The sequence below is a fragment of the Cucurbita maxima genome, unplaced genomic scaffold (genome assembly GCF_002738345.1).
Source record: "Cucurbita maxima cultivar Rimu unplaced genomic scaffold, Cmax_1.0 Cma_Scf00037, whole genome shotgun sequence".
NCBI lineage: Eukaryota > Viridiplantae > Streptophyta > Magnoliopsida > Cucurbitales > Cucurbitaceae > Cucurbita > Cucurbita maxima.
The window spans coordinates 291,914-318,319 of record NW_019272053.1 but is presented as its reverse complement, the minus strand read 5'-3'; the positions used below and the strand labels follow the sequence as shown (position 1 = coordinate 318,319).

At 36.2% G+C, this 26,406-nt stretch overlaps 2 protein-coding genes across 5 annotated transcripts; one reads left to right on the top strand and one right to left on the bottom strand.

The window, feature by feature from the left end:
• Positions 1-1,421: 1,421 nt before the first annotated feature.
• LOC111468645 lies at positions 1,422-5,616 on the bottom strand. Of its 2 annotated transcripts, none has more exons than XM_023113928.1 (5): positions 5,370-5,616; positions 3,014-3,114; positions 2,578-2,691; positions 2,392-2,493; positions 1,422-1,696 (listed from the first exon to the last, which is right to left on the bottom strand). In XM_023113928.1, exons 1-5 carry the CDS (start codon positions 5,437-5,439, stop codon positions 1,652-1,654), a joined length of 432 nt encoding a protein of 143 aa, XP_022969696.1. In that variant the 5' UTR covers positions 5,440-5,616; the 3' UTR covers positions 1,422-1,651. The 2 variants fall into 2 exon arrangements, with proteins under 2 accessions (XP_022969696.1, XP_022969695.1); XM_023113927.1 differs by having other exon boundaries at positions 3,014-3,098; positions 5,370-5,612.
• A 3,038-nt stretch (positions 5,617-8,654) lies between these two features.
• On the top strand, positions 8,655-25,084 carry LOC111468639. Of its 3 annotated transcripts, XM_023113918.1 has the most exons (13): positions 8,655-8,786; positions 9,625-9,714; positions 10,774-10,902; positions 11,196-11,493; positions 11,658-11,776; positions 12,630-12,762; positions 21,726-21,802; positions 22,542-22,739; positions 23,617-23,806; positions 23,915-24,087; positions 24,193-24,290; positions 24,406-24,596; positions 24,985-25,084. In XM_023113918.1, the coding sequence occupies exons 1-12, from the start codon at positions 8,769-8,771 to the stop codon at positions 24,554-24,556; spliced, it is 1,674 nt and encodes a 557-aa protein (XP_022969686.1). In that variant the 5' UTR covers positions 8,655-8,768; the 3' UTR covers positions 24,557-24,596; positions 24,985-25,084. The 3 variants fall into 3 exon arrangements, with proteins under 3 accessions (XP_022969686.1, XP_022969687.1, XP_022969685.1); XM_023113919.1 differs by lacking the exon at positions 24,985-25,084 and having other exon boundaries at positions 24,199-24,290; positions 24,406-24,896; XM_023113917.1 differs by lacking the exon at positions 24,985-25,084 and having other exon boundaries at positions 24,406-24,896.
• Positions 25,085-26,406: the final 1,322 nt, after the last annotated feature.

Here is a 26,406-nt window from a genome sequence, read left to right as displayed (position 1 = left end):
TTTCAAAAAAAAAAAAAAAAAAAAAAAAAACACTGCTTACCTCAATTATTGTTTTTCATATGTATAATAATAATAGTAGGACAAATTAAAGTGATATGGTCTATATAAAAATTTAATGTGTTTCTTTGAAAAAGACGTTTTATGTACCACACTTTCTTGTAGATGTATTTATTAGACATATCATGTTGTCATTCAGTTTACCATTATTTCGTCAGGTAAGTTGAGCTTACCGAGTTAACTCGTATATTCTAACCTATTGGTTAGATGTTCAAATCTTTGTATTTTAGTATCAAAATTTCTAGAATGGTTGGGCAAAAAGAAGTAAATACTCACAAACGAAAGGGAATTAATGAATTTGGGATTAGAATTCTAAAACTTAATCATGCAAATATACTTCCTAGTAGTGTGCCCGTTTGTCTCACTGGTCATCCTTAACCCTTGGTATTATGAGATCGTATTTAGTATGGGCGAGGTTTAAACAAAGCATTAATAGCAAAAGAGTATAATTCTTGGTGTAAGAGCCAAACCTACCACTAGCAAATATTGTCCACTTTGACCCACTACATATCGTCGTCCGCTTCACGATATTTTCTCACCCTTATAAACAATGTTTCACTCCCTTTTCCAACCGACGTGGGATCTCACAATCTACCCTCTTGGGGGGCCAACGTTCTCGCTGGCACACCCGTCCGGTATCTGAGTTTGATATCATTTTTAACAGCCCAAATATTGTTTGTTTTGGCCTGTTACATATCGTCGTCAACCTCACAATTTTAAAACTCATCTACTAAAGAGAAATTTTTACACCCTTATAAGGAATGCTTTGTTTCCTTTCCCTCCTCCGAACGCAGGTGGGATCCCACACTTAGGCTTCTTCAATCCTCTTTTTTTTTTCTTTTTCCTTTTTCCTTAAATCAGCCATGTTTTGGTCCGTCGGTCCAATCCCCCTATTATGGTTGGTATCTGATGGTACATTGGTCACAAGCGTAGTGGGCTTGGGCCTTTAAGTAATAAGAATGTATTGATAAAATATTCAAAAAAAACTATATTTTAATATCACATAATGACATTTGCTTTAAAAAAAATTCCTTTCATTTTTTGAAATAAAACACTGGTTGGTGAATTATCTTGCTTAATATCATTAAAGAATCAATAAAAAAAATATAACATATGGTCTCAACAATTAATACATGTTATACTGACTCCAACATTGGGCTCATGACTGGCTTAGATTGGTTGGGTTAAAAAATTTACGAAAAATTGAGCCTAAAAAATCTTTTAACCTAACCAAGTCCAACTCATACTCATGGTCATCCATGTTTCAAAACACGAACTTAAAAGATTAAAAGATAACTTCCTTGGAAGTTGGATTAAAAAGATTTCTTTACCCAAAAAAATAAAGAATTAGAAGAGTCAGCTCGATGGTAAGATAACGATTTCAACAAACCATCTCAATACATTGTTAATTTTGTACATGAAATGTGAAGAAATCAGTCTTGAAAAGAGGAAAGAATCAGACTTCAGTTTCTTAGGATGGAAAGATCCTTTTTGATACGTATAAAAGGATGAACAAGCAATACCGAACTTTCAATGGTCGAGAAGAGAATAATTCTTCCATTCAAAGGAGAAGTCCTTTTGCCCTTGAAGATGTCTACCGTACAAAGAAGTTCACAACCGCGGCCAAGTAGCCGGCCAACTGGAAAATAAGTGAAAAACAACATTGAGTAAGAGGTTTTTGTTCGGTAAAAAACTAAACTTTCATCTAGAAAAAACGACAAGTGCATACAAAAAACAAGCTCGATAGAAGAGAATCTCAAAGAACAGACTATCGAAAAGGACTCGAATCCAACAAAATCAAACCAAGATCATAACTAAAGAAAAGCTAAGCGACCGAAGCTCACAATGAGCCATTAAACCTCACCTCCTCTCAGCCCTCGTCACACGACCTCTCCATTCTAAAAATCATATTGTCTCTCAAGCCAAACACCTCACAAAAAAAAGTAATGTTAAGGTTACTTTTTATCCACTCAACTATGTTTAGGTTGTCGTCTCGTTTCTATACTGTAAGGTACTATATCATTATATTTTCGTTTTTATTTTAGTATCTTTCTTCGTAAAAATCAAGTCCGTTCGCTCACTAACTACGTTCTAACCTTATAAAATTTGGTAGTTAATAACCTATCTAAATGAAGCGGCCGAACCGATGACTTCTTGTCATATTTAACAAGCAGTTAAAGAACTGCTCCAGACAGTCATTGGGGCTAACTTTCTTAAGCTATCACTCTGAGGCATATAGGAATAAACAAATGTTCTAAACCAATCAATTTGTTCAAAAGAATGTTAAAGAAGTGGCACGAATACAAAAGAACGTAAAACGCTATAACTTCTCACCTGTGCTAGAATGCCTTTTCCAGTTTGACCTTCAACAATGAGCCCTGCCGTCAGACCAATCATTGCCCATGCTCCATTTATCGCTTCTATTTGACGTCGTCTCTGCAATCACATTTCACAACATTATCTGCATATCCATATGGTTTATTAAACAAGTTTTGCATCACTGATGATCCCTTCCCATACCTTGAACTTCTCTTTTGCTTTGATTTTTTCCATTTCTTTTGCAGCCAAACGTTTGGCCTCCAAAGGATCAACCATAATCACCTTCTTAATTAAGTCATCTTTCCCGGGAGAGACCTGAACAATTGACATGATATATGTTTGTTGCAGAACAAAAGCCCATAAACAACTTAGAATATGGTTTTCATTGAGAGAACAAAACAAAAACCAATCAAGATAATTATGATGAATCAGACAGACAACACAATCAAATTCATTTCAATCATAAAGAGATGCTGAAAGATTGGTTCTATTCAAATCCGAATGGGGGGCAGGTGTGAATTCTCTGAATATATGCATCCACTAATTAATTTCTAATAACATACCTACAAAATCTTTGACCATATTCAAACCAAATATATTGCCATTAAACATGCAGAAGCCTTGAGTTGAAGCGTACATTAGGGTTAGCCAAAATTCGGAATGCTTGACCCCTCGTTCTGTGTGTACTATTTCCGACGTCTCGATCCCTACTCCAACCCCACCTGGAAGGAAAAGAAACTATCAAGAACGATGTATCAATTAGCAGGGACAAAAAGAATACACCCAAGGTCAAGGATCAAGATGGGGAAAAAATTGTTGAATACTGTTTCATTTCCTTTCTAGGTCTTGGATTCTAACTAATTGTCAAATAATACTTCAAAAGGTAGAGTTCTAACATTTCCAACGACTGAAACTATTACTACAATATCATGCACCATGTAATGTGTCGAAAATTGTATCCAACTGTTTAAGTTCTTTTGCTAGTCATCAACTAACAGAGAAGAGCAAAAAAATATATAAATTCAGCTTTAAGGCTATAATTTGGAACATCTAGTAAATATTAATAGGCATATTTTTGGAGACGTGGCTCAAAAGTAAATGAGACAGTAGTTTAGAACTCATTTCATTGCCTATATAGGTCTTAGCTATAAGAAAAATTTAAGGAAAGTCCCTCATCTTTTTCAACAAGAATAGTGTAGGACGTGTGTGAGTTCAGCTCGAAATTCTGGAGAGCCTTCATCAGTATGCTTTATATTTATAACCACCGACTAGAGAACAAAAGGGATCCTTTTACAGAAGAAATATTGTGAGATCCCGCATTGATTGGAGATGAGAACGAAACATTTCTCGTAAGGGTGTAGAAACCCCTCTCTAGTGGACACGTTTTAAAACCTTGAAGGTAAGCCCATAAGGGTAAGTCCAAAAAGGACAATATCGGTTAGCGGTGAACTTGGGCTGTTACAAATGATATCAGAGTCAGACATCGGGCGGTGTGTCAGCAAGGATGCTGGCCCCAAGAGAGTGGATTTTGAGATCCCACATCAGTTGGAGAGGGGAACGAAACCTTCCTTATAAGGAGGTGGAAACCTCTCTCTAGCAAATGCGTTTTAAAAACCTTGAGGGAAAGTCCAAAAGAGAAACCCCAAAGAGGACAATACCTACTAGCAATGAGCTTAGAGCAAAAGGAGGAGTATGAAGTAAATGAATAAATAAAGGGTTACAGTAAGACAGAGCTGTGAAGAACCACAACACGAGACGACCAAGCTAGCAGTAATGGTTTTTAACACTAATTTAGATCTTTTTTATATGTTTCTTGGTGGTTAGTATTTGATCCTATATGAACTCAATTCAATGAGATCATATTCTTTCTAATAAAGTACAACAACAACCTAATCTAGATCAAGATTGAATGGAAAACGTCGTAACAAGTAAGCATGTTTCAAACATGAGTATCCGTACTCCCGTAGAACCAAAAAATTTCCCTATCTAGAGATTACCTCAAAACCTTTGTTTTTGGCCGGAGCAAGTTTTCATGGCAAGGAGTGAAGCTCCATCACCAGGTTTTAAACAGAAAACTTCACAACCAGACATATATAGAGAGAAAATACCAGATATTCAAGAAGCTTAAGCATTAGGCCAGGTCGCTAACTCATGAAAGTACGCACCAAACTTCTCACAGCATAATGACCTAAATCAGAACGCGCCAAATCTAATTGTCTTAACTAATGTTCAGAACACGACACACACAAATTCTAAGACATCAACTGATATGAATCTAACCACTAATCAATTGCATGTACTCAAAGGAGCAATTACAAGAAGCAAGGTAAAGAAGATTTAAGTATCAAATTAAGAAAAGAATGGAGTGGCAATAAAGATTAGGTGTTGAACGACTGAATTAGCATTATATTTGGATTCTCTTTTTTGCTTATTTAAACGAATGTAGTATTCAAGATTGAAATCATGGTGGAATACAAAAACTGTGTTTCTTTCTCAAAGTACAATCAATTCATTGGAGTAGTCTGATCAAGCTACTTCTGGAGTGAATCGTCTTGGGATCTAAGAGTGACCATCATAGATTCCAAGTTCGATCAGAGAGTTATTCATCTTCTAATCCGCCCTTGCTTGGAATCATTAGTTAAGTTAGCTTTATTTATGAAATTTTACAAGGATTTTAGAAGGACCTCCAGCTTTTGCAAAATCTTAGTGCTTATCATCGACAAGCAGTTCCAACTCTAATCACCTCAAAGGAAGAAAATAGAAGCTTTTATTTATCACTCTGTAGCTCGTAAAGTTTTACAGAAGCCATCTACAACATACGAAGTCTAGACACAAAGCCCCAATTCAACAAAGAAATTCATACCTAATAAAGAAGATACACCGACGATCGGCGCAAGAAATCAGTCAATCATCTCTTAATCTCTTAGAACATCCGATTATACTAATAGAATCGCATGAGATAAACAAGTATTTGAGGAAGAAGATGAAATTACCTGGAAAATGTTGCAGAAGAGTGGGTATGGCGGAAAGAAAGGCATTGGGAAGACGTACGGTTTCCTCCATGGATGGGGAGAATCAGCGCAGTGGAAGCCATCGCCAAAGACCAGCGTTTCTTGACATCAACCCTTATCTATTGGTGAGATAAAGCATTTTTATATGGAATTAGTAACCGATTTCAGTTGCCCACATCCACACTTATCTTGCAGAGAGGGACGGTTTTGTAGTGGCTCTCATCGCTGATGCAGAGCTTGTTTTGATCCATTCGTATCTATCTGATTGGGATTTTGACTTGTCTCAACGCTCTAATATGGAAAGGAAAAAAAAGTTTTAAATGCTGAATTAATAAAATACACTTATATTTTATAATTTATTTAAAAATATATATACTTAATTTTTTAAATATACCAGTAATAAAAAAATATTTTAAAATTTTTAAAATAATTTAAGAATATTTTTAGAGTAATTTATTTTCCGAGATAAATGTAAAAAAAAAACAAAATTAAATATTTAGAAGGTAGATAAATGATTTATGTTTATATTACTAACCATAAAAAAAAATTTAACAATTTTTATATTAATTTTGTTTCAGAAAGTTTGTGGGTATTTTTATAATATGGTAGCAAAAAAAAAAATTGTAATGAAAATTTTGAAGATAAAAATATATTTTTTTTATATATTTTTGAAACAAAAATATTTATTAAACCAAAAAGGCGTCCACATTCTTACAACGAGGGGACAACAATTTTGTGGTAGTTATTCTAATCTAACGAACAAGTTAGCCGTAAAAAATTCAGACTTAGCGAACAACGTCAACATATGTTCTGGTCACGTTTGAGAGAGATGTTTTAGAAAACGTGAGCGAGGAAATACGTTGAAAACAATCTTAAAGAAAGCAACGTTATAAGCTAAAAGCGAGTTGACAATAACACCGATTTTGATAGTATATAACACGGTAAGAAGAATTGACAACTAATCCCTTCGACTGATCAAAAAGCATTTTCCACTGTTTTTTTTAGTATAAAATATCTTCTAGGGGTGAACCTATTGCCAAGAAAATTCAAAAAAATATGTGAACAACAAAATCTTAACCTACACACAAAAAGCTCAATGGATTTGAAACCTAAAAAATTATTTTTAATTTTATAAATGGTCAATTTGACTTATAAATCCGGTCCACAAACATTTTATGTCGTGAGACTATAAATACTCACTTATGTAAAATGCAAATTCGTGGATCAATGTAATTCAAATCTCAAATTAAGACGTTTCCCTTGAAAATATGAGCATCATATTTGCTATTTCTAAGTTTCAAGCTTTGTGGTAGAATTGCACCCTAGCCATTCAATCAAGCCTTGATCAAGTTAGATTGTGGACTGACTTTCAGATCTTCGATCGTAAGAGGTAATCTAATTCTAGCCTTATCTCTTGGTTGATTCAAATTTCGTATAAGGAGGTGTTAATTATTTGATTTAAGGATTCTTGCTAAAACAAAAGCTGGGATCGTTGGGCTGAGGATTAAGGTTGCCTTATCAGTTATTATGAACTATTAATGTAACAACCCGACCTCCTAGACGGAGAAAAAAACATTACTTGAAAAACATGAAAGAAGTGCTTACAACGTCTGAGTAATCGAGTCAAGATAGGAGACAAATTTCACCAAGAAGGAATAGTGGGCGTCAACGAGTAAGTAGCATATCGAAGTTTAGAAACAAGTTTTAACTTGCTATGTATGCGTACAAAGCATGTTGAGCTCACGATAATAGGATGTGAGCATATTGGAAATTCATGATTAGTATGTATGATGAGGTTTATGCTTATGAGCTTATTATGATATGTGATGTATATGATATAGTCTACTAAACCACGCAAAAGCTACATTGTGTGTTAAGTTAGACACAATGAGTATTCTTGACCACGGGCTATGTGTTACTTCCAACTGCCAAAGAGTTTAGTAGATGAGTCATATTTGACCGATAGCGAGTCTTACATATGAGACCGAAATCTAAGAGAATAGTTGCAAGACATGTGCCCCAATTAGTCTACCAAGCCCCGTGAAGCCTGACGTGTTGTGTGCTAAGTTAATGATAATGAGTATTCCTGACCATCAGACTGTGTGCTATTTTAGGCCACAAAGTGTTTTATAGACGGGTTGTATTTGATCGAAAATGAGTCTTACTTACGGTTCAAAATTTAATGTAAGCATAAACAAGTAAACATGTGTGGTCTCTGTAATGAGGTGAGTCAAAATTCTATTTTACTCGTATAATTACATTTTATACATTGAGTACTATTGATCTAATAATAAACAATTTGTTTATGGTTCAATCATAAAGTCTATTTTGGGCGTGAGAGGTTGAGGTCAATTGTTCTTGTCATGACATGAATTTTGAGGTTTTGAAACTCATATAGAGACTAAAAAGATGAAAGCGAAGACAAATAATAATAAAATAAAATAAATCAAATTGAATGACAAATAACACCAAAATTAAATAAAAATAAAATTCAAATATAAAAAGTTGCGGTTCAAATTTCCTCCAAAAAGGGAAATGAGTTTGAGATGATCTCATCTATGACTGCCCAGCTCTCGAACGCTTCTCCACCTCGACTAGTAGCCTGCGAACACTTGAAAAGAAAGGGAAAATGGTGAGTATATAAATATACCCAGTAAGCAACCTACTTGTAGGCTCTCATCGCATCATTACCTAAGCATCTGGAGTGCCTCAAAGTTTCGAGCAATACTTAAGTTGCTCATGGACTCACTCCGGATTCAAACCCTAATTTTTTAAAAGGGAGAAAAAGAAATCAACGACTGAAGCTCATGCTTGTATTGAATCACTCCGGATTCTCTTGGTAAGTTGAGCTCATGCTTGTATTGACGGAAGCTAAAAAGCTTTAGTGATTCAATAGGGATACCAAGAGAAGAAATCAACGAGCATAAGAGTTATCAGCACAACAATTAAATGAGTTAATAATTCACATAAACTCTCTGAAGAATCAACAATATAATTACTATTGTAGGTCTGTTTTTGGGAGAGAGTCTCATATTGGCTAATTTAGGAAATGATAATAGATTTATAGGTAAGGAATACATCTCTATCTACATGAGATCTTTTGGAGAAATCCAAGGCTAGGAGAGCTTACACTCAAAATGTACAATATTATATCATTAGAAGAGTCGTAATTCCTAACATATATTTGAATTTTATATATTCTCTCACATAATTTTTTCTCATCTATATTTATTTATTTATTTATGTTTTGAATTGTTACTGGACTTGAAAATGAAGAGAAAAGGAGAAAAATGCGCCGAGCTTTAAATAAACCCGTTCTACAAATTCTGCCGCTCAATTCCTACTTCCTCGCTCACTTGCTACATCAACTTCTGTGTTGCAATGGAGATTGACAATCTGGTAAACAAACTTTATCATTGATATTCGCGTTCTTTGATTGGCCTTTTCATTTCTGTTGGATTGTGAAGGAGTTGGTGTTTCTGAACTTATTGCTTGAATTCTTGTTCCCTGCAGTTCTTATTTGTTTGGATTCTTGTGCGATTTCTCCTGTTACTGTTTTTCTTTGTTTTGTTGAGCTTTGCTAGTATAATTTAGTGCCGGAATGTTGGTTTTCGGGTCTTGGAATTTTAGGAAATGTGTATTTTCTTTGGTTTGATGGATTATCTTGTTTTCCTAGTATGATTCTTATTTCAGTTCGTCATATTAGTTTTGTTCTTCACTGTTTCTTCTTTTCTGATTTCGTTTCTTACTTTGTCCCCGAAAAGGAACAAGGTTTATTTTCATCTTCTTGTTCTCTTTGTTAATCGCGGCATTTTTTAGTTGTTTCTTTAATGTTTACCATTGAATCAGAGGGGAAAAACCTTGGTTTAAATTTCTATACCATGGATCCTGTGAAAGTATTGTCAACTGAAAGATTTGAAAATTGTAAAAATTAAAAGAAAAAATAAAGAAGAAAATCTATTCAATATGATAAACACCGCATTGAGAGAAACTGTTTGAGATTTGATTGCTCCCTACTGTTCCATATTGGTATATTCTTTAAAAGTCATGTAACTCTATTCTAATATGTCTATAATTTGATAAGATGTTTAGTTCAATATGAGCTTAGCGTAGCAACTAAAGTATCTCTACTTTCTCTCAAAGATTTGTATCCTCCCGCCCCTCATGCGGTGTAGTATATTAAAGGAAGTAGACAATTGGTTCTGAACTGTTTGTCGCATTTAATTGTGTGTTGCAGCCTTCCGCATCTGATGAAGTAAGAGATGTCAACGATTGCTCAATATGTCTTGCATTGAACCAAAATGACCATCTTTTCAGCAAAAAGAAGGTGAAATATGGATACCCACATTTTGCTTCTACGCTGCTCTCTTTATCAGGAAAGTGTAGAAAGTGAGAGTCTCTATTAAATTTTCAGCAAAATTTGAATAGCAAGGATCGCATAATTTGGAATTTACTACCTTTATTGATAGATAATTTTAGCTTATCCTTTTTCTCCATTAATCGGCATTCTAACTTTTTGAGTGATGGCTAGTACTGATACGAATGCTACATTCAAGTGAATAATGAAGTTGATTATGATTTATGCTCACAGATTAAGCTATAATAAAGAACCAGCAGTTACATAAAACAGGCGATTTTGACCAAAGTCCCTTGCTAGCTGCAATACAATTATTTATTTATCAAGAAACAAGGACTTCCATAAGTATGAAGTGTAGGAAAAAAGTTGGACAAGGAATCCAACCCCAATGGATAAACCCGTACATTAAACCATATTAAGAATAAAGGGAAAATGAATAGGAGTTCATATTTGTTGCCTATCCTTCCCAGTTTTAATTATCAAAATTGGCATGCTCCCAAACTGTACTAACTAAGCCCCATGCTAACAGTCAAGTGGACTCCATGATGAATCATTTTCATTATCTTTGTCTTTTAATCATTTACATGTAATCCTTTTGATCTACATTTCCCAAGTAATTGCATAACTTTGATAGGAAAAAGAAACCTTTTCCCTAAATTAGTATTCTAGTATCCTTTCTAAACCTCACAACTTGGGTTATAAGGCTCGGAGATGCTAAACCCATTCGGGAAGTGTTCCCACATAAAGGAAGTGCAAGAAAATGTCCCGCATGGTTTTAGTCTTGTTGATTAAGAGAGAGTTTCCATTGTCATTTATCCCTCCTGACAAAAGTACAATTAACAATCAACCTAGGAAGCTTAATCTATGCAATCAAACTAGGACTCCATTTATCTCATTTATATATGTTTCCTCGAGAATCTATGCATTTTGATCTGTTGGACGTCATTTAGTTTGGTGGACAGCTTATAATATTCTAACTTACTACGATTTACTATCTCTTATCATTTTGTACATTTCTTTTTTCTGTAGAAATTATTAGAAAGACAGGGTTTCAAGTCTGAGAATTGCATTTACTTGAAGTGCTCTCTTTGTCCTGAGGAAGTAGACACTGTTCTGAAAGAGTTGGTACAAATTGCAAGAATTATTCACTTAAATGAGGTAACCTGAAGAATTTCTTTAGGTCAATGTTTTCCTGTCGTTTCTGGAGATATTTAAGTTACTGCTACACCGCTACGCAGGAATGTTGTATATCTTGTAATAAATTGGAAGGAATGCCAAGTAATTTTGGTACTTGGGTGTGCTTAACTGAGATTCATTTGCATTCCAGTTTTTTTTTTCTTTATGTTGGGGAAATAAGACGGGAAACAAATAGCATTAATTTGTATTTTAGTCTGAAATCCATTTAACATAAGTAATAGATATTGATAGCTACTTTAATGATTGAGCTGCAGCCTGAAATGTATTTTGAAGAAGATGACGCATGTACACCAGCAGATTCCTACAGCCCCAGGAATGAAATGGAGGCCCTCAATACAATAATTTCTCTTGTTGACATCTGTCTCTCTAGTTGTAAGCCTGTCCAGCTTAATGTCCTGCAAGAGCTACGGAAAGCAGCTATTCGTATGATCCATAAGTATGGACATGTATACAGTATGGATGCTAAAACTTTGGGAGACAATTGTGTGAAAGAAAATTGTTTGTTACAGTGGGGTGAGAGCAATGGCGTCAGGACAAGGTTGAAGATAGCTTGTAAGTTTTTTCCATCATAGTTTCTTGGCAATATTCTTGTAATCTACATCTATTGATGCTTGATTTTGAATAATAGCATAATGGAAAGCCTGAAATATTGGAGGTGCACCGTAAGTTTTTCAATACCAAGCAATTGTAATTTGTATGCTTTATTCTTCATATAGATGTTGAAGGTGCTGGTAGAGGAACCATAGCCAAAGAAGATCTAAACGTTGGTGACACCGTATTGGAGATCCCTCTGGATATTGTTATTTCTGAGGAACTTGTGCAGAAAACCACCATGGTAAATTCATCGCTAAGAATCTGTTGTAGTTTCCATCTTAGAACTTGAATCTTCTAGAACTTTCCTGACTGAAAATGATATTAAAAGAATTACAATCTTGGCCTTCATACAGATACTGTTGTTCAATTCCCCGTCTCATCTTTAACAATGCTCTGTTGCACATTGATAATTGAGTGCTTATGTCTAGAGTTAAAGTTGGTTGAATTTCTAGCGATTTTATATTTTCAAGAATTTTTTATCATACAATGATGCTAAGAAGATTATTTTTCTCCCCACCAGCCGTGGGATGCATTGACGTTACATTGTTCCCTCTAAGCATGCATGCTTTAACAATTGATTACAACAAGTTTAGTGGTATGGTTCAAGGTGCGCCAGTTCTGTCTAAAATACTTTTCTATCTAGGTATCTGTTGCAATTAGGATCAGTGTTTCCTCGCATCACAGTAAATTCCATTCTTATAACGAGCATGCACAATTGTATTCAAGTTGGTTACTTTTTGTTGATGTAAGTGCTAGTTAATTCCTTTGGAGAGGCCGGTGAGATTTGTGCTTGTGCTATGACCTAGATAAGGTATAGTTCCAGACAGACATTTTCATTTGGAGACATCATTGCACACACCACTTGTCTTTAAATGGTCTTTTGGATATGTAATCACAGTGAGCAATCCGACTGTGGTAGTTAGAAGTGCTATTTGAAGTGAATGCCCATGGTATAGATTTCAATAGGATGATTTATTTATTTATTTATATTATTATTAATATTTAATTTGTAGCATTAATGTGGAGAGAGAAGTTTGTAACGAATGATTACAAATAGAAAGTAGAGCCATCATGACTTTATTCGTAAATTTCAGTATCCCATATTATCAAAGATCGAAGGCATGTCGTCTGAGACAATGCTGTTGATATGGAGCATGAAGGAGAAGCACATTGTCGATTCCAAATTCAAGGTCTACTTTGATACTCTCCCCGAAGCGTTTAACACTGGTATTTACCCTTACCTTTATTAGATTGTTCTGACTGACTTTTGGAGCTATCATTATGTTTAGAATGAGAACTTGAAAGTGTTAGACGAACACGACTCTCCACAATGATATGATGTTGTGCGCCGAAAGCGGAACAAAGGTACTCACAACATAAATGAACGATTTTACACAAAGAGGCACTAAGATATTTACGTGGTTCGGAGAGAAGTTCCCCTACATCCACGAACCAATCACTAATAAACCAAAGCATTACAAGTGAATATCTCACTATCACACTACAAAGACTCAGAACACATGTCACTCAACAAATACAATGTGACTCCGAAAGCTCTCCCAAATTCCGATACCAAATTCTGATATCAAATCCCGATATATAACTAAACCCTGGTGTGACTAAATCTAATTCAAATAACCAAATCAAATCTAATTCAAATAACCAAATCAAATATAATCCAAAAACCAAATCAAATCAAAACTTATGACAATTTACAACAATCTCCACCTTGTCATAAGATCTCCAAATCAAATCAAAACTTAATGACAATTTACAACAATCTCCACCTTGTCATAAGATCTCCAAGTTGATAACTGAGTTGGTTGCTACCACCTCAAGCCTCAATACGTAAGTTGGGAACTCCATCAATTATAGAGAAAGCATATGCTATCGTATCATCAAACCTTGCAGGTTTTCGAATTACCCTTCGTGGTCTATTCTTGGCGATAGACTCAGGTTCCTCCACTCTTTCATTTACAAGGCTTTGCTCTTTCTGTTCTAAGACATCAAAGTTATTATTTACCTCGTCAATAGGTTCTTCAGTAGGAGCAACCACATCAGGAGAGAACACCACCTTCTCCACCTGCTTCAATGCCTCGTCATTATTTTCAATTTTCTGCAAAAACATTCCAGACTCATCGAATGTCACATCTCGACTATTAACAATCTTACTTGTTTCTGGACACCATAACCTATAGCCCTTCACACCTTTGCTAAAGCCCATAAACTTGGCTTTTTTTGCTCTAGGATTCAGCTTTGAGTCTGTCACATGATAATAAGCAGGACACCCAAACACATGTAATTTATCATAATCACTAACAGGACTACCTGACCATACCTCAAGCGGAGTTCTCCCACCGTTTCCAGAAACAGGTAAACGATTCACCAAGTGAACTGCATAACTGAGAGCCTCAGCCCAAAATGCCTTACTCAATCCTGCTTGAGACAATATGCATCGAACCTTCTCTATTAATGTCTGGTTCATTCTCTCAGCAACTCCATTTTGTTGTGGCTTACCAGGAACAGTGAAGTGTCGAACGATCCCTTCATCTCGGCATACTTTAAGGAATGGATCAAAGTATATTCTCCCCCGTTGTCTGATCTCAGCCTTTTGATTTTCTTGTCCGTCTGATTCTCTACCATTTTCTTCCACTCTAGGAAGATTTGGAGAACCTCGTTTTTGTGCCTCATGGGATACATCCAAACTCTCTTCGAGTAGTCATCAATAAAGGTGACGAACCACCTCTTTCCTCCCAATGAGACATTCTTTGTGGGACCCCATACATCAGTGTGAACATAATCCAAAATGCCCTTTGTTTGGTGTATAGCTGTACCAAACTTCACATTTTTTTGTTTGCCAAATATACAATGTTCACAGAAATCAATTCTTCCAGTTGTGGCACCCTTAAGAACTCCTTGGTTCACCAGTGTCTGAAGCGCCTTCTCACCAGCATGCCCGAGTCGCATGTGCCATAATTTCGATATGTCTTGTTCTTTCGAACTTGCCACAGCAGCATGCCCAATTATTGTGGTTCCGTTGAGGTAGTATATGCTACCTCTTCTAGTTCCTGTAATTGCCACCAAAGCTCCACGAGCTACTTTCAAATTCCCTCCTTCCAAAATGATGCGATAACCACTCGCATCCAAAACGCCAAGTGAAATCAAATTTTTCTTCAAGTCAGGGACATACCTCACATCTTTGAGTTTTCGTATAACCCCGTCAAACATCTTGATTTGTACTGAGCCGATTCCCATTATCTTACAAGTACTATCATTTCCCATATAGACAACTCTACCATTGAACTCCTTGAAGTCCAAAAACATCTCTTTGTTGGGACACATATGATAGGAGCACCCAGAATCAAGAATCCATTCACTGGTTTGGCTGACTGATAGGGAGATTGTCAAGGCATCATCTGTATCAGTGTCGTCATCTCTAACCACATTGGACTTCGACCCCTTCTCTTTTAAGATCGAACAATCTTTTTTCCAATGGCCTTTCTGTCGACAATATGCACACTCATTTTTATCAAGTTTTCTCCAATTATCAGATCTACCTCTCGACTTTAGTCGAGGCTCTCCACATTCGTTCTTTTTCCAATTGGAAGTCCTTCCATGAGCAGTGAGAACATTTGAGCTCGAGCTTTGATACGTCTTCTTTTCCTTCTTTCGCATCTCATTGTTTATTAAGGCATTTGAAACATCTTCAAAATCAATATCAGTAATTCCATGTAGTAGGGTTGTTACTAAAAACTCGTAGGATTCCGGCAAGGAGTTTAATAACAACAACGCCTTGTCCTCGTCATCAATCTTAACATCAAGATTGAGCAAATCAGTGATGATTTTGTTAAAATCATCCAAATGCTCAGCCATTGAGATGCCTTCCTTGTAATCAAAACGAAAGAGTTTCTTCTTCAAATAGAGTTTATTTTCCACACTCTTCTTCATATATTTCGCTTCAAGCTTGTCCCATAATTCTTTCGCCATGGTAACCTTCATAAATGGATATTTCTGATCCTTGCCAAGACAGGATCGAATAATTCCACAGGCTTGCCGATTTAATTTCGTCCATTCTGCTTCTGTCATGTCTTCAGGCATTTCCTCTTGGAGAGAGACATCGAGGTCTTGCATGACCAATAAATCGCTAACTTCGCCTCGCCAAACACCAAAATTATTGGTTCCATCAAATTTTTCTACTTCGAGATTGGAACTCCACACTCTTGATCCACGTCGTGATGGTTCTGCCATTTGCAATAATTAATCTGAATGAAACTCAAAAACCCAATTCTTGAAAATTGATTTTCAAGAGAATAAACACGATTGTGAGCACGTCTAATGGTCGATGAGGCCCAAGCTTTCACAATACCCCAAAATACCACAACATAGCTCTGATACCACTTGTTGTGCGCCGAAAGCGGAACAAAGGTACTCACAACATAAATGAACGATTTTACACAAAGAGGCACTAAGATATTTACGTGGTTCGGAGAGAAGTTCCCCTACATCCACGAACCAATCACTAATAAACCAAAGCATTACAAGTGAATATCTCACTATCACACTACAAAGACTCAGAACACATGTCACTCAACAAATACAATGTGACTCCGAAAGCTCTCCCAAATTCCGATACCAAATTCTGATATCAAATCCCGATATATAACTAAACCCTGGTGTGACTAAATCTAATTCAAATAACCAAATCAAATCTAATTCAAATAACCAAATCAAATATAATCCAAAAACCAAATCAAATCAAAACTTATGACAATTTACAACATATGATATTGTCCACTTTGAGCATAAGCTCTCATAGCTTTGCTTTGGGTTTCCCCAAAAGGCCTCATGCCAATATTAGCCGATGTGAGACTTTCATCATCCAACACCTCCCCTCGAACAAAGTATGCCTCCCCTTAATCGAGGCTCGACTCCTTTTTCTTTTGGAGTCTTGGTCATTTTTGACTATGCCTTCGAGGAGTCTCGACTTCTTTTCTTTTGGAGTTCTTTGTTCGACATTTGAGGATTCTATTGGCATGGCTAAATTTAGGGCATGACTCTTATACCATGTTAGACGAACACGACTCTCCACAATGGTATGATATTGTTCACTTTGAGCATAAGCTCTCATGGCTTTGCTTTCCCTTCCCCAAAAGACCTCATGCCAATGGAGATAGTATTCCTGGATTATAAACCCATGATCATCCAACAAAAAGCACATTTATCAAATGGTTTATTTTTCTTTTTGTTGCATGCTTGTAGAATCTTCAGTTAGCCGTTAGCACCGATGATCTTTTTATGTCTATTGCCATGCATACATTATTTTTGCTCTTTATGTACGAGTAAGGAAATAACTGTGTTTTCTTTTTCCTTTGAGAGGGAAATGGAATTTCAATTATGTAGTGAAGTTTACAAAAGATTAGTGGGGTAGCGAAAAGCCCTTTCAGTTGGAGCACAAGTATCACAGAAAGAAAATTCTTTGCTTCCACCAAGTGGCTGCTGTGTGCAAACTAAGATCAAATAAGTTTAGTTTCACTACTTTCCTTCCACTGAAAGTTATTTACTCCTCTCAAGCCAAGTGGTTCAAAGGAAAACTGTGATCAAGTTCAACCATAGAGATTTTGATTGCTTTTTCTAGGGGTGAAGCTACCATAATAGTGTGTTTGTTAATCACAACATTCCTGTGCAATGGGGTGGTCCTTCCAAATGCCTGAAAAAGAGCATCCCAGGAAGCAGAATCGAAATGGTGGCTTACAGAAATATGATCATGGTTCTAGACCATTCAATTCCTTAACAAATCCAATCGTCTATCTCGAGACTTGATCCTGAAATACTAAACATGATGACGATAAAATATAACTCTATAGTGGCCGTCATGGGTAAGCTTTTATATGAAGATTAGACTATTAGATAGTTTTGGGACGTATAGGACATTTTTTAGCGTAAGGGTTTGAGAGATGAATATATCACTGGCTTCTGCAATGGTGGCAATGGTTCCATTTGCTATTATAAGTTTTTGATTACTCGGGCATGGTTTATATGTTTTAAAATATTGTGAATATGGATTCATGTGATCCGTTGCATTGGAGTCTAATCCAAGAATTATCCTTGTTCATCGCTGAAGAATTTATACAAAAGGTGAATGAAGATTTACCTAAGATTTTCGAGTCATTTGAACTTGATGTTTTGTGGAGGGAGTCCAATAATACCCTCAACCTCTTCATTATTGAATCCATTAGTCTTCGCAATTGGTGGAATTTGTTCTTATTTGGACTCCTTTGTGATGTACGCTCGTTCCTTCGACATGTCTCCCTTGTTGATCCAACCACGGTTTTGTGAGCCTCCTCGATTTCTCCATTCATGGTTGGGAGGTTTTCCATTCAACTTCCAACAACTCTCCACCGTGTGTCGCGGTTTCTTACCGTGGGTACACCATAAATTATCTTTATTACTCTTCCATTGGTTGTCGCTTTTGTTTGTATCTTTCTCTGTTTATCAAGCATAAGGCTTCACCTGCTCTAATAATGGAAATTGTTTCTTCTAGGATGATGCTTCAAACTCGAATGAACACTCATATCGGAAAACTTCTTCAAGTGAGAGTGTTATAAGAAAAAAGTTAGAACATAATTTTCAAAATGTTCCTCTAGTGTATGAGACAACCAACTACACCAGCCAGACAAGGTGAGATTCCAAAATAACGATTTGAACTCGAATCAACCGTGAAAATGTTGTTAAGGAAAAAGTAAAAACATAATTTTAATAATGTCTGAGCCCAAGTTCACACTGGGGACCAATAGTGTGTGAGAGTGTGTGAGACTAGCGTGATAACCAACTACACCACCCAGACAAGGTGAGATTCTAAAATAACGATTTGAACTCGAATCAACAGTGAATATGTTGTTAAGGAAAAAGTAAAAACATAAATTTAATAATGTCTGAGCCCAAGTTCAAACTGGGGACCTATAGTGTGTGAGAGTGTGTGAGACTAGCGTGATAACCAACTACACCACCCAGACAAGGTGAGATTCTAAAATAACGATTTGAACTCGAATCAACCGTGAATATGTTGTTAAGGAAAAAGTAAAAACATAAATTTAATAATGTCTGAGCCTAGGTTCGAACTGGGGACCTCTAGTGTGAGACTAGCGTGATAACCAACTACACTAGAGATTCCAAAATAACGATTTGATCTCGAGTCAACAGTGAAAATGTTGTTAAGGAAAAAGTAAAAACCTCTAGTGTGTGAGACTAACGTGATAACCAACTACACTAGAGATCCCAAAATAACGATTTGAACTCGAATTCGACAGTGAAAATGTTGTTAAGGAAAAAGTAAAAACATAATTTTAATAATGTCTGAGCCCAGGTTCTGGGGACCTCTAGTGTGTGAGACTAGCGTGATAACCAACTACACCACCCAAACAAGGTGAAATTTCAAAATAACGATTTGAACTTGAATTAACAGTGAAAATGTTGTTAAGGAAAAAGTTAAAAACATAATTTTACCAGGACCTCTAGTGTGTGAGACTAGCGAGATAACCAACTACACCACCCAGACAAGATAAGAATCTGAACTAATTCTCTGAACTCGAATTTACACTCATATTTCGAAAAACTTCGAACTGGGGATCTCTAGTGTGTGAGACCTGCGTGTTGAGAGTGAAAGTTAAAACATAATTTTAAAAATGTTTAAGATTGAGGACTTCTAATGTATGCACTAGCGTGATAACCAACTACACCACCTAGACAAGATACAAATTTAAATTAACGCTTTGAACTCAAATCAACACTCATATTTTGCAAGACTTCTTAAAGTGAGAATGTTGTAAGTAAAAAGTGTTAAAATATAAATTAAAAAATGCCTGAGCATGGGTTTAAACTTGGGGCTTCTAGTGTGTTTGAGACTGATGTGATAATCAACTATACCACCAAGACAAGGTGAGAATCCAAATTAACGCTTTGAACTCGAATCAACATTCATACTTTGTGTGACTTCTTAAAGTGAGATTGTTGTAAGACGAGTTTAGAAACAAGTTTTTTTACTCTTGAACTTGTTTATCAAGGTAATCGTCCAAAAACTTTTCCTTGGGATGATTCCTTATTCTTGGTTTTCTCGGATAATTTAGATGTAAAGATTTTTTTGTCAACAAGATTAAAATGATAGGAAACTTTTGGAATTTTATTAATAATCTTGTTGAAAAGCAAAATCTTTAGATCTAAATTATCTCAGAACCCCAAGAACGACAACGAATCAACCCAAGGGAAAGTTTTGGAACGGATTACCTTGATAATCAAGATCAAGAGTAAAGAAAATTTGTTTCTAAACTCGTGATTCAAATGACTCCATAAGATAGTTTGATCAAAACTACTTGAAATGCAAAGTAACAAACTAATGGCTTAAGAAACATAAGCCAATTTCATTTTTAATACCCAAAAATCTTTCTAGTAAAACAATATTACATGAATGACTATTTATAGATTTGAAAATAAACTTTATAATAATAACCTATATGGTTAATTGAAGGGCATTAACTTTCATGGCCATCAATACCATAACGACCACTAACTAATTATAACTTATAATTTAAAGATAATTCTCTAAAACTTAAAAAATACAATAAAAGTTTCTTAAAATCTAAATCATCCATGACATGATTAAGACACCTCATTTCTTATCACACTTTCTTGGTCTTTTCCCTACTCAACTCAATTGTTATCTCGCAGCCACGTCGTTTACCATATGAACTTGCATTGTGCACAATTTAGCACTTGGCTTGAACATGTCACATCTAACCTTCGACTTTTTTGCTTACAACTATTGACACTATTCCTCTGTTCTTTCAAAGGCACCCTACTTGGTATACCTTCTAACCATATGTTGCCCATTTGGAACTCCCAAGATCTTGGCAAATGAGCTTGGTTCATGCTTCATTGATGGGTAAGATTCTTCCTCGGGAGTCTAGCTTCAACCCACAAAGCTATTCTCGAATCTGACTCACAATCATCCTGCCCAATCTAGCACTCATGACACACTTGTGAAGTTTTCATTCAACCATTGACTTTATTTCCTAACTGCCTTGATCGATTTAGACACAAAGCGTGACTCTGATACCAACTGTCATAGTCATACTTTTTCAACTGTGTGACGTCATGATCTTAACATGCTTAAGACATTTCTTAAGGGAAATATTCTCCTTAAAACATATTCTCATTTGCTTGACTTTTTAGCTTTATCAGACCTCAGGCTAAGACATTTCTTAAGGGAAATATTCTCCTTAGGATTGTAGCATCGGCAGTGCAATTCATCTTGAATACACGATAATAATCGAGTTCCTGCCACAATGTTGGTAAGACATTGGCATATTCAGCGACAGTTTTTACTTCTTGCTTCATAGCTCTCGTCTTGATTTGAATTTCATAGATCGAAGTAGCATCTCTAGCCTTGGAGTAAATGCAATGAATAAAATCTCATATGGCTTGTGTTAGAATCTCAAAGCCATGACATTATCATGGAGTCTTCCTCGTCCCATGTAGTAAATCTAGGATCCGTCTTTGCTGGTCTTGGTCCAATGAGGTGTTGGAGTTTTCCCTTTTTTTAAGGTACGTTCCCACAATTTGGACCATTTGAGGAAGTTTTTTCTGTTGGGTCGGTATGACAATCAGATGGATTGAAGGTGATAAGGAATCACTACAAGGGAAAGTAAGATTTGAATTACTTTGTTGATCGAATATCTCAAGATAAGAACACTTGTTTGAGATTCGAATCACTCCACAAACAAAATCCATCACATGCAACCTAAACTAGATAGAATTGTAAAAAAACTTAGCCATTGGCTAAAGGAAATGACAAATATTCTTTTTACTACATTTTCCCAAGTCTACTTTACAAATATAACATACATGGCTTTATATAGCCTCAAAATGAAAATTCTTGATCTTCTATGAGAGGCATTTCACGAGTCATACCTTCATACTTTAGGACCATAGTAATTGAGCTGCATACTTTTTATCTCACATGTTGTAACCTTTCCTTTGTAATCAATATTATCATTATGACTATCTGACTTTTGATCTCTAAAGTGAGAAAATGACAAGACTATAGTTATGTTTGAATAATCTAAACACTAACCGTGTGCTGACATGTGCATGAAGTAATTTTTATTTTCCTGGTCTAATATTTTACAAGTTCTCAGGGTTGAGTTTTGGAGTTGGTGCAATGATGACTTTGGACGGAACCCTGCTTTTCGGTGAGATAATGCAAGCAAAAGAGGTTAGTTCTCACATATCTTATCGGTCAATATTTATTTGTTAAGACAACCTCTAGGGGCTAGCATGTGTTGGATGAAAGTCCCATATCGGCTAATTTAGGGAATGATCATGGTTTATAATAAAAAAATATTATCTCCATTGGTATGAGGTCTTTTGGAGACGCCCAAAGCAAAACCACGAGAGCTTATGTTCAAAGTGGACAATATCATACCTTTGTGGAGAGTTGTGCTCATCTAACTTGGTATTAGAGCAATGCCCTAAATTTAGCCATGTTAATAGAATCTTCAAATATCGAACAAAAGTATTGTGAGCCTTGAAGGCATAGTAAAAAATGACTAAGACTCCAAAAGAAAAAGGAGAACAAAAAAGTATGGTGAGCCTCGAAGGCATAGTAAAAAATGACTAAGACTCCAAAAGAAAAAGGAGTCGAACCTTGATTAAGGGGAGGTGTACTTTGTTCGAGAGGAGGTATTGGATGAAAGTCCCACATCGATTAATTTAGGGAATGATCATGGGTTTATAATCATCTATCTTCATTGGTATGAGACCTAAAGCCATGAGAGCTTATGCTCAAAGTGGACAATATCATACTATTGTGGAGAGTCCTGTTCATCTAACAAGCTAGCATGAATTCTAGTTTCCTGTAATTAGGTTGTTAAAAAGGTAATCTCACTACATTTTGTAATATCATTATTCGATTTTCAAACTTGTATTTATATGTAACGTTGACTTGTTTGCAGCACTTGCGGGAACAATACAATGAGTTATTTCCTGCGTTATGTAACAACCATCCTGACGTTTTCCCTGAGGAGTACTACTCATGGGAGAAGTTCTTATGGGCTTGTGAACTTTGGTATTCAAATAGCATGAAAATCATGTTTTCTGATGGAAGTCTTAGAACCTGCTTGGTTCCGATTGCAGGTTTTCTCAATCACTCGGTATGTTACTGTAGTGTCCGTCCCCTACCAGAGTCCTGCTTTGTGGATGGGGGATGAGTTTAATTTGAGAAAATTGTACGAAATGTAGTTTAATTCACTTGAACTCGGAATCCGCTCCTTGTTTGGTATCTGCTGTTACCTCTGTTCTTACTTCGAATTGATTTCCTTTAGTTACATGACGGTCAATAGCTTCCAAATTTGTGATTGTGCTGTTGACCATAGTTTCTGAGAGATCCCACGTCGGTTGGAAGGAGAACGAAACACCCTTTATAAGGGTGTGGAAACTTCTCCCTAGCAGACGTGTTTTAAAAACCTTGAGGGGAACCCCGAAAGGGAAAGCCCAAAGAGGACAATATCTACTAGCGGTGGCCTTGGGCCGTTACAAATGATATCAGAGTCAGACACCGGACGATGTGTCAGCGAGGAGGCTCTTCCCCGAAGGGGGTAGATATGAGGCGGTGTGCCAGCCAGAACACTGGGCCCCGAAGAGGGGTGGATTTGGTGGGGGTCTTACATCGATTGGAGAAAGGAACGAGTGCCAGCGAGGACGCTGGATCCTAAAGGGGGTGGATTGTGAAATCCCATATCGATTGGGGAGGAGAACGAAACACTCTTTACAAGGATGTAGAAACCTCTCCCTAGCAGATGCGTTTTAAAAACCTTGAGGGGAACCTCGAAAGGGAAAGCCCAAACAGGACAATATCTACTAGCGGTGGGCTTGGGCCTTTACAGTTTCATATTTCTAAAACATAATTTTTAACATTAAACTCAGATGCATTCTATTCCTTAGTTCTTCGATTGGAAGTATTTACTTTACTATTTAGAAATTGAGTTCCCATTTTCCTTTGCTTCATTGTTATATGGTTCTTTGGTTCAGTTGCATCCACACATACTACACTATAGCAAAGCTAATTCAGATACAAATTCATTGAAATTCCGCCTATCAAGACCATGCCGTGCAGGAGAAGAATGTTATCTTAGTTATGGAAATTACTCTGCTTCTCATCTGGTTGCTTTTTATGGATTTTTACCTGAAGGAGACAACGTAAATGATGTCATTCCATTAGGTACTCTCTTGTTCTGTCTAGTGGACAATTGAAGGATGCTTTGTTTACTTCCATATGTGATCTATGTATGACTTTCTTATATCACTGTTGTTTATTTGTCGCGTGCAGACATCGACTTTGGTGATGATGCTAGCAATAGCAACACATCAGACTGGAGTACTCATATGGTGAGGGGAACATGGTTGTCAAAGAACCAAAGCATATTCCATTATGGTCTGCCCTCACCGTTATTAGAGTGTTTACGTAAAGCTCGATGCCCTGAATTACGCACCAAGCTTAAGGTAATTCTTATCTCGTTTCGCTCATTTCTCAATCGTAACGTTGTAGGTCAAGGATACAGGATTTTGTTTATCAGTTATTATTACTTGTTTATCTTAACTTCGTAGCTGCAGGGAAGCTTGGAAAATGAAATGGAAGTCCTTAATGATCTCCTCTCAATCTTTGATGGAATGATGGAAAATCTTGAGGATGTGAATGAAGACAGGTAATGAAGCATTTTCGAAACAGTAATAGAGTATAAACTATACAATTTCGAAAGCAATGTCGTCTCGAAACATCGCTTTTCCATGGAATAAACTTGAAAGTTTTGGTCCTTGCAGGAGCAGTACAGAATGGGATATAAAGTTAGCATTGAACTATAAAGATCTTCAAAGGAGGATAGTTTCCTCATGTCTGAATTCATGTCATGCTGGTTTGAAGATGGTCGAACTTGCATTATACGAATGCATGGAAGAGGACACTCGAGGCTAAAAACACGAGCGGACAGACGTGCTCGTTCCAGGTAAGCCAGTTTTGAGATTTTATCACAAAGCAGATTGTTAGTGTCTTGTAAGTAGATAAGAGTATTTGTATCAAAATTAGGCCCCAAAAGGTGGGATTGACTGATCCGATCATGTTGTGAGCTTTTACTTGGATATGTATGATGTAAGCTGCATGGAGTCTGCTCTTCATAGACAAACTTGGGATTTGCGATACCAGGTAAGATCGGTTCAGAATTATGGGATCCTATATCTATCTTTATGAAGAAGAAATCATGTAACAAAAGGGGTCCTTTTTTGTACAAATGATACTTCGAACTTAGAACGAGCATAAAGAAATTAACGATACTTTTTTTATCTTTTGAGTTGTTATGTTATAGAAGTAATTCTTGTGTTTAATGGAATGCAATTTTGATTGAGGTATTTCAATTGCTTCTTTTCTATGGAAATTCGGTTAGGAATCACGATTCTCCGCCTATGTAGCTCTCAAACAGTCTCTCCTTAATTGAGGCTTGACTCCTTTCTTTGGAGCCCTTGAACAAAGTACATCTTTTGATACCATGTTAGGAATCAGGACTCTCCATAATGGTATTATATTGTCCACTTTGAGCATAAGTTCTCATGGCTTTGCATTAGGCTTCCCCAAAAGGTCTCGTACCAATGGAGATCTATTTCTTAATTATAAATCTATGATCAACTCCTATCGTGGGACTCCCTCCCAACAATCCTCAACAAATTCGGACTCCACACACATACAAAGGGGGTAGCCAGAGAAGCTTTAATGTTTTGAATTTGTTGAATTGATGTTTAAATCATTTTGAGAATAGATAATGATACTTAATTCGGCCAAGTCCCCGTGAGTAGGACTTTGCCTATAACATAATCGGCAGATCCAAGATGTACTCCTACAAGCAAAGGGAGTCCGAATAGATATCGGTTGTGTTTGAAAGGTTATGAATCGATTGATAAGTCCAATACCAATATCTTGATTTCGTATGCCAATGCATCGCGGGCCCATATATATATCGTCCGCTAATACACGACCAATTAATGTTTGTTTAAAAATTCTTTTCGGAATCATCTTATTTTCAAGACTCACTAAAATCCTTCGAATGGTTCCACAATTGGTTCTGCCTACGACAATGTGTTAGGTGTATTGCTTTTGTTTGTGGTCCATGTCATTAGCACCTAATAACCCCCGTAAAAGGTTGTTGGATTAGTTGTGGATGCTATAATTCTATTGGTTTTTCATTTTGGAGCTGTTTTCTTCATCTTCAGGTTATGGACATATAAATGTATCGAACAAAATAAAAAAAGTTCGAATGCATGGGAGCTTCTCCCGAATTTGCTTATAGAAACCGAGTCCCATTAGCATTTTATTTGTTGAGTTAGATTGAAGTTGTAATGTCTAAATTAGTTGAGTTATGTTCATATTGGCGATTAAAATAAGGTCTAATCTATGATAATCCTTTGTCAAATTAGATACATATATGGTAGGAATGAGACTTGTGAATACTGTTAAGACGATATTTCACTTACATTTTTTCAGCTTGGATAGGAACTTTGTTTGGTTATATTAGGGGTGTACATGGTTCGGGTTGAGGAATTTTTTTGACCAAATCCAAAAGTTTGGGTTGATTGGATTGGTAACCCAACATAATCGAAAAAATTTCACAACCCAACCCAACCCTCTATTTTTGGGTTGGGTTGTCCTATTCTAAAAAAAAAAAAAAAGTTTTATTTATAATTGTTCCCATACATCATAGATAAAATATATTAAGTTTAGAGACAAACACAAATCAATCCATAATTATTCACAAAAAAAAAAAAAAAAAAAAAAAA

What these genes read in the sequence shown, in the direction of transcription:
- LOC111468645 (XM_023113927.1), bottom strand. Translation starts at nt 5,470, where the DNA reads ATGGCTTCCACTGCGCTGATTCTCCCCATCCATGGAGGAAACCGTACG. An exon ending in GAATTTTGGCTAACCCTAAT is followed by an intron (nt 2,692 to 3,013) that starts GTACGCTTCAAC and finishes TCAATTGTTCAG; the next exon opens with GTCTCTCCCGGGAAAGATGA. An exon ending in GAAAAGGCATTCTAGCACAG is followed by an intron (nt 1,697 to 2,391) that starts GTGAGAAGTTAT and finishes CTTATTTTCCAG; the next exon opens with TTGGCCGGCTACTTGGCCGC.
- LOC111468639 (XM_023113918.1), top strand. An exon ending in TTGTGCAGAAAACCACCATG is followed by an intron (nt 11,777 to 12,629) that starts GTAAATTCATCG and finishes CGTAAATTTCAG; the next exon opens with TATCCCATATTATCAAAGAT. An exon ending in GAGGATGTGAATGAAGACAG is followed by an intron (nt 24,291 to 24,405) that starts GTAATGAAGCAT and finishes TGGTCCTTGCAG; the next exon opens with GAGCAGTACAGAATGGGATA.